This window comes from Diadema setosum, chromosome 21 (assembly GCF_964275005.1).
Source record: "Diadema setosum chromosome 21, eeDiaSeto1, whole genome shotgun sequence".
NCBI lineage: Eukaryota > Metazoa > Echinodermata > Echinoidea > Diadematoida > Diadematidae > Diadema > Diadema setosum.
This window is the reverse complement of record NC_092705.1, coordinates 16,797,055-16,812,629: the sequence shown is the minus strand read 5'-3', so window position 1 is coordinate 16,812,629 and position 15,575 is coordinate 16,797,055. Positions and strand designations below refer to the sequence as shown.

At 38.3% G+C, this 15,575-nt stretch overlaps 1 protein-coding gene across 1 annotated transcript in view; it reads right to left on the bottom strand.

Moving 5' to 3' along the window:
* Positions 1–1,076: 1,076 nt before the first annotated feature.
* LOC140244359 (uncharacterized) overlaps positions 1,077–15,575 on the bottom strand; it is a 39,155-nt gene continuing 24,656 nt past the window's right edge. The window contains exons 2-3 of the mRNA XM_072324000.1: positions 1,735–1,874; positions 1,077–1,233 (exon numbers count right to left, since the gene is read on the bottom strand). Of these exons, the coding sequence (XP_072180101.1) occupies positions 1,077–1,233; positions 1,735–1,874 (297 nt within the window). The remainder of the gene's footprint in view (positions 1,234–1,734; positions 1,875–15,575) is intronic.

The window sequence follows — 15,575 nt, the reverse complement described above, 5'->3', positions numbered from 1 at the left end:
ACTTAATTCGGACAGACTCTTTTACGAATCGTATTTTCTTTTGTCTTAATCCTGTCCTCTTTTTTATGAGATTTGTTTTTATGTGCTGAGTGTTGGTACGTAGCTTCATTATACTCCGTTGTTTTAACAATTTATTTTTGCTTTCATTTTATATGCATGTTGATATACGTATTTAATTGTAATTGTGTGACGTGCGTATGTTTGTTGATGACATTACTTTTTTTTTACATTGATTACGGTTCATGATATATTGCTAGTTTTGTATGTCAGTTTATGCTTGATTGAGCATAAGTTTGTTTGCTGATTTTTTCCTTTATGTTTGCATAGGGTGAATTATTCACATCTTCATATTTTTGTTCTCTTCATCTCTCTTTTTCTTCTCTCTTCTCTCTCTCTCTCTCTCTCTGTCTCCTGCGTAATCAATACTAGTTATTTGGTTTTTTAAGTTGGTTCTTTCTCATTCTTGACTTGGTTAAACCATTTAACTTCTAACAATGGCCACGGTACACCCCACTCCTACTGCATCGCAGTTTTCTTCCACCACCCCTTTCACCCCCGCCCCCTCTGTCGATGATTTGAGCAGAGTAGTAGAGTCGCTTGCACACCTTCAGGCTCAAGTTGGTGATTTGGCGAATACTGTCACCAGTCGTTCGCACCACAACCACCATCACAATACAGCCGCTCGACATCGTTCCCCCTCCCCATACTCTCGCTCATTGTCACGTACACACCCTTCCCGTTCATCTACATCTCGTTGGGAGGATACGTCATATCGTTCCCGTTCCCGTTCCCCATACTTCTGTTCTGACTCCCCTACTCGATCACTTCCTTCATCCTCCTATTACCATCATCCACGTACTCGCTCCCCATCCCCATATCATCCTAACAATTCACGACAGTATTCCCGTCGGGAATATCGTTCTCCTGATCGGTCTTCCAGTTATGGTGGACCTGACGTGCGATTTTCACGCCGAGATTACACGCGATACAGGACTGATAGTCCCGCTCGCCCCCCTCCATCTCACTCCCCGTATCGTTCCCATGACTACCGCACCCCCACTTCCTCTCGCCATGTTTCATTTGTAGACATTCAAAATGGCGGCCCCCATGGATCTCAGCATGCCTTTTCTCAGCCGGGAAACAGGTATTAGCTGGTACTGCGGGTCGACTACCAGCACCCATCTCTCCTGATAGACCCACTGATTCTCCTCACTCCGATTGCCTTCCTCGTATCTTGGTCAGAATTGACAACATGCAAATTCCTGCCCTTATAGATACTGGTACATCTGTCTCTCTTGTTAGTGATAAATTGCGTTCAGCCATTCCTAGTTTGCGTACACGCCCTGTCCACTCATTACCTGTTAAGGTTAATTCTGTATCTGGTGACCCCCTTGACACGTTGGGTTCAATTAACATGAATTTTTCTACGACCTCTCATTGCTTCACATTTCCATTTCAGGTGGCCCGTGACATTGATCCCCCCTTAATCATTGGCTGGGATTTCTTGCTTCACTATCAGGCACAGCTCGACTTCACTTCAGGTGTCATCATTATTGGCAATGTCACTATCCCTCTCATGCGCCAACATGAGTTCACACCACTGGTGTGTAATGCTGTTGTTAAAGAGCAAATTGTAGTGCCTGCATGGAGTGAAATGACAATACCACTGTCTCTTCCTAATGCAACATTCTCTACCCTCCCTGACAGCTATGATGGCGCTCTAGAACCACCTACAGATGGCCCCATTCCTCTTCCTCCACCTTTTCCACCACCTCCTCCTCCACCTCAAACTCTACCACCGCCCCCTCCACCTCCCCAACCTCATCCTCCACCCCCGCCCCCTTCATCTCCTCCACCTCCTCATCCACCTCCTCCTACTTTCCCCCACACTTCATCATTATCTGACAATGATCGTACCCCTCCTTTTTCACCTGTGTCTACCTGTGATGCCCATGACACAGATGTCCATACCCCGAAAGATAGTAATGACCTCTGTTTCTTGTTAGTTAATGAAGGCTTCAGATTACATCAAGCACAACACCAGGACCCCATCATTCGTGAAGTTCGGTCCTGGGTGAGATATGGAAAGTTTCCCCACAAATCATCTATCCCTCGTTATGAGACTGCTCTTCGCAAATTTCACTCAGAACGTGATCGCCTAGTGCTCCATGATGGCTTACTTTGTAGATTAAGACGTGCTTCAAATGGTTCCCTCGATCGTCAGGTTGTCATACCGCATTCCCTCGTTCCTAATGTGTTGGCTATTTTGCATGGTTCCCCATTTTCTGGACATTTTGGTGCTGCTAAAATTATCCAGAAAGCTGACAAGGTTTGCTATTGGCGGTCCATGCGCCGAGACATTACAGATTTCTGTCTCCGCTGTGCCCCGTGCCAAGCACGTCGCAATCCAGTTCCCGCACTCCGTGCCCCCCTTCAACCCATTACCTCTTCTCGTCCCTTTGAACACACTGCCGCTGACCTGACTGAGCTACCCCCACCTCACGAGATGACAAAGGCGTTCAATGCCTTCTCATTGACCCATCCTCCCCTTCTTCACAGCCGAAAGTAATTCACTACAATCGGCTAAAGCCCTATCTCGACACTTCCCTGCCTCTGTCATCCCCGACAAGTCCACCATCTTCCCCCGATGTTCTCCCCCCACCAGTACCCCCACCGTCACTCTCTACTAATATATGGCTTGTCCCAACTCCCTCCCGACCTAGCCCTCCTGTTGCATCTCCTCCCAGTCACCCCAACTTGCCTCCCCATCCTCCTTCACCATCCCATGATGCCCATGCACGTAACCATGATCCTCCGAACCGCACTCGAAGCGGCCGGATTGTACACCCTCCTGATTATTATGGTAACCCCATTTCCTCCGACTTCGCCTCTCTTTCTCGTTAGGCCTTGGTAAACTTGACTTTCAGACAACCTTAATTAAGGATTGTTGCTATTTTGAAGTTTATCACATCATTTGTTTTATGTTCACCTATGTTTCTATTGTCTGACTTTTGAATGCAAAGTAAGGAGGTATTGCCTCCTATAATGCCATTCCTTTGTATATATTTTTTTTCATGACCATCAGACGGTTAAAGCAGGTCATGATTTATGTTTATGGACAAGCGTAGTTCCTATCGACTACTGCCTTAACATTGTATTTGTTTGCTATCATTTCATGTGTGATCATCTTTTATGCCAATGATATCTTGCTCATATCCCACATGAGTGTTGTGTGGTTTAAGTTTTAATAATAGCCTTCCAATTGCTTTGACTTTTCCTTTGCTCTGCCTGTTTTCTGATTACTCAGCTTTTGAATCTCCTTCTTTTATTTCCTTTCACATGATGCTTCCAAGATATTTCTGCCTGTCCACAGCCTCATGTGGACCAATTACTAAACTTCCTTTGCACATTTTTGTAAGATCTCTATAGTTCACACATGTCTCTATATGACCTTGTCGCCATACCTAGATTGGCCTATTTTTTATATCTGTTTGAATGTGTTTTTTAGGTGATCCGAGTATCCTCTCGGATCACCTTCTGTATCTGTACTGATTCTTTGTTCTTCATATTTAGGTGATCCGAGTATCCTCTCGGATCACCTTCTGTATCTGTACTGATTCTTTATTCTTCTTTCTTTGTTTCTTTCTTTATTTCTCCTCAAAAGTTGTGCAGAGGTTAGCTCAGAAAGTGCATTGCTTCTCAATGTCAAACTTATACCATATATGTGTCATGTCGCAAAGACGACAGCGCAAGTAAAATCATAGTGATCAGTCGACCGTGACGTCACTATGACGTCATTATATGAAAACACATTTTCATGCATATCTCATTAATGGAGTGGAATATTTCAATGAAATTTACGTCACATATATTTCAAGTCAAGCGGATTCTACTCATATTCTCAAAATTCATTTTCATGTCAAAACGCGCGCGTACGCGCGCGTTGAAAAATTTGTATGCTCAAATCGAGCTCAAATTTTTTTTGCACACGTTTCAGACCATTTTGAGCATTTTTTGAAAAATTGAAAAAATCGGACGGACGCGTACGCGCGCGCACATATTCGCACGCAGAGCTAATATGAAATAGAAATTTTCCATTTTTTCACACGGATCGGATGTCCAAAATGTCAAGGATTATTTCTACCAAGTTTCAAGTCGATCCGACTCAATATGACGTCATACGGGCCCGTCAAATTCAAAATTCCGCGCGTGCGTCAATGGGGATACACAGTGCAACTATGCCAAAAAACCGCCAATTTTAAATCCGATTTTACTCGTCAGGATGGACGGTGACCCCCCATTTTCTTGACACATTCTGAAAGCTGATGAGTTGTACATGTCATTTCATGGGTTGGCTATGCTGACAAAATGATTAAAAGATATCAAATTTCTTAATAAAGTAAAAAAAGTAAATTTTCAAAATGACGTCATCAAATTTCAAGTTTACTCGAGCGTATCTCACTTTTCCTTTGCCAATTTTCACCCAAATTTCAATATGTTGTAGCTTATGAAATGCTCTTTCATAAATGTCATTACGCAATTTTGATTAGATGACTACATCACCTCGAAAAAATGGATTGAAAGTAACCTTGTCAAATTTGACCAGTTTACGTGTAATCTCTATGGGAGTGCAATTTTTATGGAAATGAAAATTGACATGACTATCTTTATCGAGCACTAGCTCACTTATGCTTCAGTAAATTTCTCTGAGATTTTAATATGTTGTAGCTGAGAGGTAGGGCTATCGTAAGTGTGCCCTTCGTTTTTTCATACGATGTCGGGATCACGTCAAAAAACTTACTTGAAATTAAAGTTTATCTTCGATGTATTGAAATATTTCTTTCTTTTTGCAACTTTATGTGCAATAACTCAAGAAAAACATACCCTATCACCACCACATTTTGCACATGTTTAGTTCATGTCACGAACATTATTTCATAAAATAACAACTACTTGATCAGACGCCATCTTGGACATGTAAATTAGGGTCAAAGGTCATAGATGTTTCATCCTGTATCTTGGTGAATACATGTCCTATCTTTCCCATATTTGGCACACGTAAAGACCATGTTACAGGGATCATTTCATAAAATAACTACTTTTTGCTCAGATGCCATCTTGTCTGTGCAAAGTGGGGTCAAAGGTCATATGTACTTCTTTTTCTATCTTCGCTATGACGTGTTATCTCTATGGGAGGGAATTTTTTAGATGAGAAAATCGACATGACTCTCTTTATCGAGCACTATCTTACTTATGCTTTGGTGAATTTTTCTCAGATTTTAATATGTTGTAGCTGAGACTTTGCAGTATCTTTGCAGAATTTGACCAGTTTACGTGTAATCTCTATGGGAGTGCAGTTTTTATGGAAATGAAAATTGACATTCCTATCTTTATCGAGCACTAGCTCACTTATACTTCGGTGAATTTCTCCAAGATTTTGATATGTGGTAGCTGAGACTTTGGGCTATCGTGAATGTGCCCTTCGTTTTTTCATTCGATGTCGGAATCACGTCAAAAAACTTACTTGAAATTAGAGTTTATCTTCGATGTATTGAAATATTTCTTTCTTTTTGCAACTTTATGTGCAATAACTCAAGAAAAACATACCCTATCACCACCATATTTTGTACATATTTAGTTCATGTCACGTACATTATTTCATAAAATAACAACTACTTGATCAGACGCCATCTTGGGTATGTAAATTAGGGTCAAAGGTCATAGATGTTTCATCCTGTATCTTGGTGAATATATGTCTTTTCTCTTCCATATTTTGCACACGTAAAGACCATGTTACAGGGATCATTTCATAAAATAACCACTTTTTGCTCAGATGCCATCTTGTCTGTGCAAAGTAGGGTCAAAGGTCATAATGTACTTCTCTTTCTATCTTCGCTATGACGTGTTATCTCTATGGGAGGGAATTTTTTAGATGTGAAAATTGACATGACTCTCTTTATCGAGCACTATGCTTCGGTGAATTTCTCTCAAATTTTTAATATGTTGTAGCTGAGACGTTGCACTATCAGAACTCGAATCATTGATTAAAAAAAAAATCGGATCACCTTAATTTGTCAGTGATGACAAATTACAATCTCTAGTTTTTTTATTCTTCTTTATTTCTGGGCAAAATTTGTGCAGCGGTTAGCTCAGAAAGTGCATTACCTTTCAATGTCAAACTTATACCATATATGTATGATGTCCCAAAGACGACAGATCAAGTAAAATCATAGTGATCAGTCGACCGTGACGTCACTATGACGTCATTATATGAAAACACATTTTCAATCATATCTCATTAATGGAATAGAATTCTTCAATGAAATTTACGTCACATACATTTCAAGTTATGCGCATTTTACTCATATTCTCAAAATTCATATTTTCATTTAAAACGTGCGCGTACGCGCGCGTTTAAATATTTGTATGCTCAAATCGAGCTCAAATTTTTTTTGCACACGTTTCAGACCATTTGGAGCATTTTTTGAAAAATTGAAAAAATTGGACGGACGCGTACGCGCGCGCACATATTCGCCCACACAGCTCATATGGAATGGAAATTTCCCGTTTTTTTACACTTATCGGATGCCTAAAATGTCAAAGAATATTTCTACCAAGTTTCAAGTCAATCCAACTCAATATGACGTCATACGGGTCCGTCAAAGTTGAAATTCCGCGCGCGCGTCAATGGCGATATACAGTGCAACGATGCCAAAAAAACGCCAATTTTAAATCCGATTTTACTCGTCAGGATGGACGGTAACCCCCCATTTTCTGTACATATTCTGAAAGCTGATGAGTTGGACATGTTATTTCATGGGTTGGCGATGCTGGCAAAATGATTAAAAGATATCAAATTTCTTAATAAAGTAAAAAAAGTAAATTTTCAAAATGACGTCATCAAATTTCAAGTTTACTCGAGCGTATCTCACTTATCCTTTGCCAATTTACACCCAGATTTCAGTATGTTGTAGCTTATTAAATGATCTTTCATTAATATAAAAACAACATTTTGATTGGATATCGGCATCACCTCGTAAAAATGGATTGAATGTAATATTGTCAAATTTGACCAGTTTACGTGTTATCTCTATGGGAGAGCAGTTTTTTCTGGCAGTGAAAATTGACATGACTCTCTTTTTCGAGCAGTAGCTCACTTATGCTTCGGTGAATTTCTCCCAGATTTTAGTATGTTGTAGCTGAGACTTTGGGCTATCGTGACTGTGCCCTTCATTTTTTCATACGACGTCGGCATCACGTCAAAAAACTTGGTTAAAAATGGCACGAGGCTTCGATGCAGCGTCATTTTGCTTAATACACAGGGCCTATGGAGAATGAAATAGGTCATTGCGTAGCGCATCCGACTCGTAACCCTAAGGTCCCTGGTTCGAGGCTCACCCCTGCCAATATTTTTTTTAATTTTTTTAAACACCTTTTTTCTTCTTTTTCTTTAGTTAATCTTAATCTCCCTTTCCTTACTTTATCTTTTTCTGATTTTTTTATGCTTCTCCTTCAAATTTCTATAAAATAACATAATTTTTTCTTTATTTTTCTTTCTTTCTACTACTTTCTGTGCAATAGATGAACAACAACAATGGCTATCAGTCCCATATTTTGCACATGTTTAGTACATGTCACGTACATTATTTCATAAAATAACAACTACTTGATCAGACACCATCTTGGGTATGTAAATTAGGGTCAAAGGTCATAAATGTTTCATCCTGTATCTTGGTGAATACATGTCCTATCTTTCCCATATTTTGCACACGCAAAAGACCATGTTACAAGAATCATTTCATAAAGTAATCACTTTTTGCTTAGACGCCATCTTGGGTGTGCAAAGTGAGGTCAAAGGTCAAATATACTTCATTCTGTATTTCCGTTAGTGTATACGGAATTCGGTACCAAAGATGGCAGGTCTCACTCCCTTTTCTAAATGAGAATCCAAACATCACACGGCCAATGTCCCGTCAACACAGATGAAACCTCTATGGTCACGAATATTTGGATCAGGACTCAAATCATTGATTTTCAAAGAGATCGGATCACCTAATTTGTCAGTGTTGACAAATTCCGAGTCTAGTTTAACTAGAGATTGTAATTTGTCATCACTGACAAATTAAGGTGATCCGATTTTTTTTTTTTTTACTCAATGATTCAAGTCCTGATCGCAATAGGCATGACCATGCAGGTTTCTTCTGTGTTCAGAGACATTGGCCGTGTGATGTTTGGATTCTCATTTAGAAAAGGGAGTCGTATCTGCCATCTTTGGTACCAAATCTGTATACACTATAACGAAGATACAGCAACAAGTACATATGACCTTTGACCCCACTTTGCACAACCTAGATGGCATCTGAGCAAAAAGTGGTTATTTTGTGAAATGATTCTTGTAACATGATCTTTGCGTGTGCAAAATATGGGAAAGATAAGACATGTATTCACCAAGATTCAGGATGAAACATTTGTGACCTTTGACCCTAATTTACATACCCAAGATGTTGTCCGATCAAGTAGTTGTTATTTTATGAAATAATCTACGTGACATGAACTAAACATGTGCAAAATATGGGGGTGATAGGGGCTGTTTTTCTTGAGTTATGCAAAGAAAGTTGCAGAAACATAGAAATATCTCAGTACATCGAAGATAAGCTTTAATTTCAACCAAGTATTTTAACATGATCCCGACGTCATATGAAAAAAAGCAAAGGGGACGTAACGATAGCGCAAAGTCTGAGTTACAACATATTAAAATCTGAGAAAAATTCACTGAAGGGTAAGTGAGCTATAGTGCTCGATAAAGACAATCGTGTCAATATTAACATCTAGAAAAATTCCCTCCCATAGAGATAACACGTCATAACGAAGATACAGAAAAAAGTACATATGACCTTTCACCCCACTTTGCACAGACAAGATGGCATCTGAGCAAAAAGTGGTTATTTAGTGAAATGATTCTTGTAACATGGTCTTTACGTGTGCAAAATATGGGAAAGAGAGGACATGTATTCACCAAGATACAGGATGATACATTTATGACCTTTGACCCTAATTTACATACCCAAGATGGCGTCTGATCAAGTAGTTGTTATTTTATGAAATAATGTTCGTGACATGAACTAAACATGTGCAAAATATGGTGGTGATAGGGTATGTTTTTCTTGAGTTATTGCACATAAAGTTGTAAAAAGAAAGAAATATTACAATACATCGAAGATAAGCTTTAATTTCAACCAATTTTTTTGACGTGATCCCGACAACGCATGAAAAAACGAATGGCACACTAACGATAGCCCTTTGTCTCAGCTACAACATATTAAAATCTTAGAGAAATTCACCGAAGCATAAGTGAGCTAGTGCTCGATAAAGATAGTCATGTCAATTTTCATTTCCATAAAAATTGCACTTCCATAGAGATTACACGTAAACTGGTCAAATTTGACAAGGTTACCTTCAATCCATTTTTTCGAGGTGATGTCGTTATCTAATCAAAATTGTGTAATTACATTTATGAAAGAGCATTTCATAAGCTACAACATATTGGAATTTAGGTGAAAATTGGCAAAGGATAAGTGAGATACGCTCGAGCAAACTTGAAATTTGATGACGTCATTTTGAAAATTTACTTTTTTTACTTTATTAAGAAATTTGATGTCTTTTAATCATTTTGTCAGCATAGCCAGCCCATGAAATGACATGTACAACTCATCAGCTTTCAGAATATGTCAAGAAAATGGGAGGTCACCGTCCATCCTGACGAGTAAAATCCGATTTAAAATTGGCGTTTTTTGGGCATAGTTGCACTGTGTATCCCCATTGACGCACGCGCGGAATTTTGAATTTGACGGGCCCGTATGACGTCATATTGAATCGGATCGACTTGAAACTTGGCATAAATATTCCTTGACATTTCGGACATCCGATCCATGTGAAAAAATTGAAAATTTCTATTTCATATGAGCTGTGCGTGCGAATATGTGCGCGCGCGTACGCGTCCGTCCAATTTTTTCAATTTTTCAAAAAATGCTCCAAATGGTCTGAAACGTGTGCAAAAAAATTTTGAGCTCGATTTGAGCATACAAATATTTCAACGCGCGCGTACGCGCACGTTTTGAGATAAAAATGAATTTTGAGAATATGAGTAGAATTCGCATGACTTGAAATATATGTGACGTAAATTTCATTGAAATATTCTATTCCATTAATGAGATATGCATAAAAATGTGTTTTCATATAATGACGTCATAGTGACGTCACGGTCGACTGATCACTATGATTTTACTTGCGCTGTCGTCTTTGCGACATGATACATATATGGTATAAGTTTGACATTGAGAGGCAATGCACTTTCTGAGCTAACCTCTGCACAACTTTTGAGGAGAAATAAAGAAAGAAACAAAGAAAGAAGAAAGATTCAGTACAGATACAGAAGGTGATCCGAGAGGATACTCGGATCACCTAATTATGTTACGCTAACAATATCCTGGTTTCAGGTTTTCCATTCCATAAATGCAAGATTATTATATTTTTATTCCATTATTAGGTGATCCGAGTATCCTCTCGGATCACCTTCTGTATCTGTACTGATTCTTTCTTCTTTGTTTCTTTATTTCTCCTCAAAAGTTGTGCAGAGGTTAGCTCAGAAAGTCCTCTGCCTATCAATTTCAAAATCATACCATGTATGTATCATGTCACAAAGATGACAGATCTAATGTATCATAGTGATCAGTCGACCGTGACGTCACGATGACGTCATTATAGGAAAACACATTTTCATTCATATCTCATTAATGGAATGCAAATTTTCAATGAAATTCACGTCACATATATTTCAAGTCAAGCGCATTCTACTGATATTATCAAAATTCATATTTATTATTAAAACGTGCGCGTACGCGCGCGTTGAAATATTTGTATGTTCCAATCGAGCTCAAAATCTTTTTGCACACGTTTCAGACCATTTGGAGCATTTTTTGAAAAATTGAAAAAATCGGACGGACGCGTACGCGCGCGCACATATACGCACGCACAGCTCATATGCAATAGACATTTCCCGTTTTTTTACACGGATCAGATGCCTGAAATGTCAAGGAATATTTCTACCAAGTTTCAAGTCAATCCGACTCAATATGACGTCATACGGGCCCGTCAAAGTTGAAATTCCGCGCGCGCGTCAATGGCGATATACAGTGCAACTATGCAAAAAAACCGCCAATTTTAAATCCAATTTTACTCGTCAGGATGGACGGTGACCCCCCATTTTCTTTACATATTCTGAAAGCTGATGAGTTGTACATGTCATTTCATGAGCTGGCTATGCTGACAAAATGATTAAAAGATATCAAATTTCTTAAAAAAGTAAAAAAAGTAAATTTTCAAAATGACGTCATCAAATTTCAAGTTTACTCGAGCGTATCTCACTTATCCTTTGCCAATTTTCACCCAGATTTCAATATGTTGTAGCTTATGAACTGTTCTTTCATAAATGTAATTACACAATTTTGATTAGATGACGACATCACCTCGAAAAAATGGATTGAAGGTAACCTTGTCAAATTTGACCAGTTTACGTGTAATCTCTATGGGAGTGCAATTTTTATGGAAATGAAAATTGACATGACTATCTTTATCGAGCACTAGCTCACTTATGCTTTGGTGAATTTCTCTAAGATTTTAATATGTTGTAGCTGAGACGTAGGGCTATTGTAAGTGTGCCCTTTGTTTTTTCATACGTTGTCGGGATCACGTGAAAAAACTTGGTTGAAATTAAAGCTTATCTTCGATGTACTGAAATATTTCTTTCTTTCTCCAACTTTCTGTGCAATAACTCAAGAAAAACATACCCTATCACCACCATATTTTGCATATGTTTAGTTCATGTCACGAACATTATTTCACGAAATAACAACTACTTGATCAGACGCCATCTTGGATATGTAAATTAGGGTCAAAGGTCATAAATGTTTCATCCTGTATCTTGGTAAATATATGTCCTATCTTTCTCATATTTTGCACACGTAAAGAACATGTTACAAGGATCATTTCACAAAATAACCACTAATTGCTCAGATGCCATCTTTGGTGTGCAAAATGGGGTCAAAGGTCATATGTACTTCTTTCTCAATCTTCGCTATTGCGTGTTATCTCTATGGGAGGGAGTTTTTCTAGATGTGAAAATTGACATGACTATCTTTATCAAGCACTATCTCATGCTTCAGTGAATTTCTCCTAGATTTTAATATGTTGTAGCTGAAACTTTGTGCTATCATATAAGTGCCCTTTGTTTTTTCACACGATGTCGATATCACGTCAAAATACCTGGTTGAAATTAAAGCTCATCAACGATGTATTGAAATATTTCTTTCTTTGCGCAACTTTCTTTGCAAAAACTCAAGAAAAACATGCTCTATCACCACCATATTTTGCACATGTTTAGTTCATGTCACCTACATTATTTCATAAAATAACGACTTCTTGATCAGACGCCATCTTGGGTATGTAAATAAGGGTCAAAGGTCATAACTGTTTCATCTTGTATCTTGGTGAATACCTGTCCTATCTTTCCCATATTTTGCACACTTATAGACGATGTCGCAAGAATCATTTCACAAATTAACCACTTTTTCCTCAGGTGCCATCTTGGGAGTGTAAAGGTGGGTCAAAGGTCGTATGTATTTGTTGCTGTATCTTCGTTATCTAGTGTATACAGAATTTAGTACCAAGGATGGCAGATATGACTCCCTTTTCTAAATGAGAATCCAAACATCACACGGCCAATGTCTCTAAACACAGATGAAACCTGTATGGTCATCCGTATTGCGATCAGGACTCGAATCATTGATAAAAAAAAAATCGGATCACCTTAATTTGTCAGTAATGACAAATTACAATCTCTAGTTTCAAATTGGCTTTATTTTTCCTGCTTATTCGAGACATGGACCTAATTATATTTATACCAAGATGTGTTTATTTTATTGACCTTTTTATTCGCTGAATTTGAGTTATCAATGCAATCATTTTTTTTTTTCCTGGTTATTATCCAATTTTGTTGGAATTAGGTGATCCGAGTATCCTCTCGGATCACCTTCTGTATCTGTACTGATTAGGTGATCCGAGTATCCTCTCGGATCACCTTCTGTATCTGTACTGATTCTTTGTTCTTCTTTTTAATTAGGTGATCCGAGTATCCTCTCGGATCACCTTCTGTATCTGTACTGATTCTTTGTTCTTCTTTTTAATTAGGTGATCCGAGTATCCTCTCGGATCACCTTCTGTATCTGTACGGAATCTTTCTTTCTTTGTTTCTGGACAAAATTTGTGCAGAGGTTAGCTCAGAAAGTGCATTGCCTTTCAATGTCAAACTTATACCATATATGTATCGTCTCCCAAAGACGGCAATCGAACTAAAATCATGGTGATCAGTCGACCGTGACGTCACTATGACGTCATTATATGAAAACACATTCTCAATCATATCTCATTAATGGAATGGAGTTTTTCAATGAAATTTACGTCACATATATTTCAGGTCAAGTGCATTCTACTCATATTCTCAAAATTCATCTATACCTTAAAACGTGCGCGTACGCGCGCGTTGAAATATTTGTATGCTCAAATCGAGCTCAAATTTTTTTTGCACACGTTTCAGACCATTTGGAGCATTTTTTGAAAAATTGAAAAATTTGGACGGACGCGTACGCGCGCGCACATATACGCACGCACAGCTCATATGCAATAGAAATTTCCCGGTTTTTCACACTTATCGGCTGCCTGAAATGTCAAGGAATATGTCTACCAAGTTTCAAGTCAATCCGACGCAATATGACGTCATACGGGCCCGTCAAAGTTGAAATTCCGCGCGCGCGTCAATGGCGATATACAGTGCAACTATGCCAAAAAAATGACAATTTTAAATCCGATTTTACTCGTCAGGATGGACGGTGACCCCCCATTTTCTGTACACATTTTGAAAGCTGATGAGTTGTACATGTCATTTCATGGGGTGGCAATGCTGACAAAATGATTAAAAGATATCAAATTTCTTAATAAAGTAAAAAAAGTAAATTTTCAAAATGACGTCATCATATTTCAAGTTCATTCGGGCGTATCTCACGAGTCTTCTGTCAATTTTCACCCAGATTTCAGTATGATGTAGCTTATTTAATGTTCTTTCAAACATAAAATTACAACATTTTGATTGGATAACGGTATCACTTCGTAAAAATGGATTGAAAGTAATCTTGTCAAATTTGACCAGTTTACGTGTTATCTCTATGGGAGTGCAGTTTTTCTGGAAATGAAAATTGACATGACTATCTTTATCGAGCACTAGCTCACTTACCCTTTGGTAAATTTCTCCCAGATTTTAATATGTTGTAGCTGAGACTTTACGCTACCGTAAGTGTGCCATTTGTTTTTTCATACGATGTCGGAATCACGTCGAAAGTTTTGGTTGAAATTCAGGCTTATCTTCGATGTATTGAGATATTTCGTTCTTTCTGCAACTTTCTGTGCAATAACTCAAGAAAGACGGCCTCTATCACTTCCATATTTTGCACATTTTTAGTTCATGTCACGTCAATTATTTCATAAAATAACAAGCACTTGATCAGACACCATCTTGGATATGTAAATTAGGGTCAAAGGTCATAGGTGTTTCATGCTGTATCTTAGTGAATACATGTCCTATCATTCCCATATTTTGCACACGCAAAGACCATGTTACAAGGATCATTTCACAAGATAACCACTTTTTACTCAGATGCCATCTTGTCTGTGCAAATTGAGGTCAAAGGTCATATGTACTTCCCTTTGTATCTTCGTTATGACGTGTTATCTCTATGGGAGAGAATTTTTTAAATGTGAAAATTGACATAGTTGTCTTTATCGAGCACTAGCTCACTTACCCTTCCGTGAATTTCTCCCAGATTTTAATATGTTGTAGCTGAGACTTTGCGCTATCGGTAAGTTTCATTTTGTTTTTTCATACGATGTCGGGATCACTATAAAGAACTTGGTTGAAATTAAAGCTTATCTTCGCTGTATTGAGATTTTTCTTTCTCTCTGCAACTTTCTTTGCAATAACTCAAGATAAACACGCCCTATCACCCCCATATTTTGCACATGTTTAGTTCATGTCACGTACATTATTTCATAAAATAACAACTACTAGATCGGACAACATCTTGGGTATGTAAATAAGGGTCAAAGGTCATAAATGTTTCATCTTGTATCTTGGTGAATACCTGTCCTGTCTTTCCCATATTTTTCACACGTATAGACGATGTCGCGAGAATCATTTCACAAAATACCCACTATTTCATCAGATGCAATCTTGGGAGTGCAAAGGTGGGTCAAAGGTCATATGTATTTGTTGCTGTTTCTTCGTTATAGTGTAGGGGGCCTATACAGAATTTGGTACCAAACATGGCAGATATGACTCCCTTTGCTAAATGAGAATGCAAACATCACACGGCCAATGTCTCTAAACACAGATGAAACTTGTATGGTCATGCCTATTGCGATCATGACTCGAATCATTGATTAAAAAAAAATCGGATCACCTTAATTTG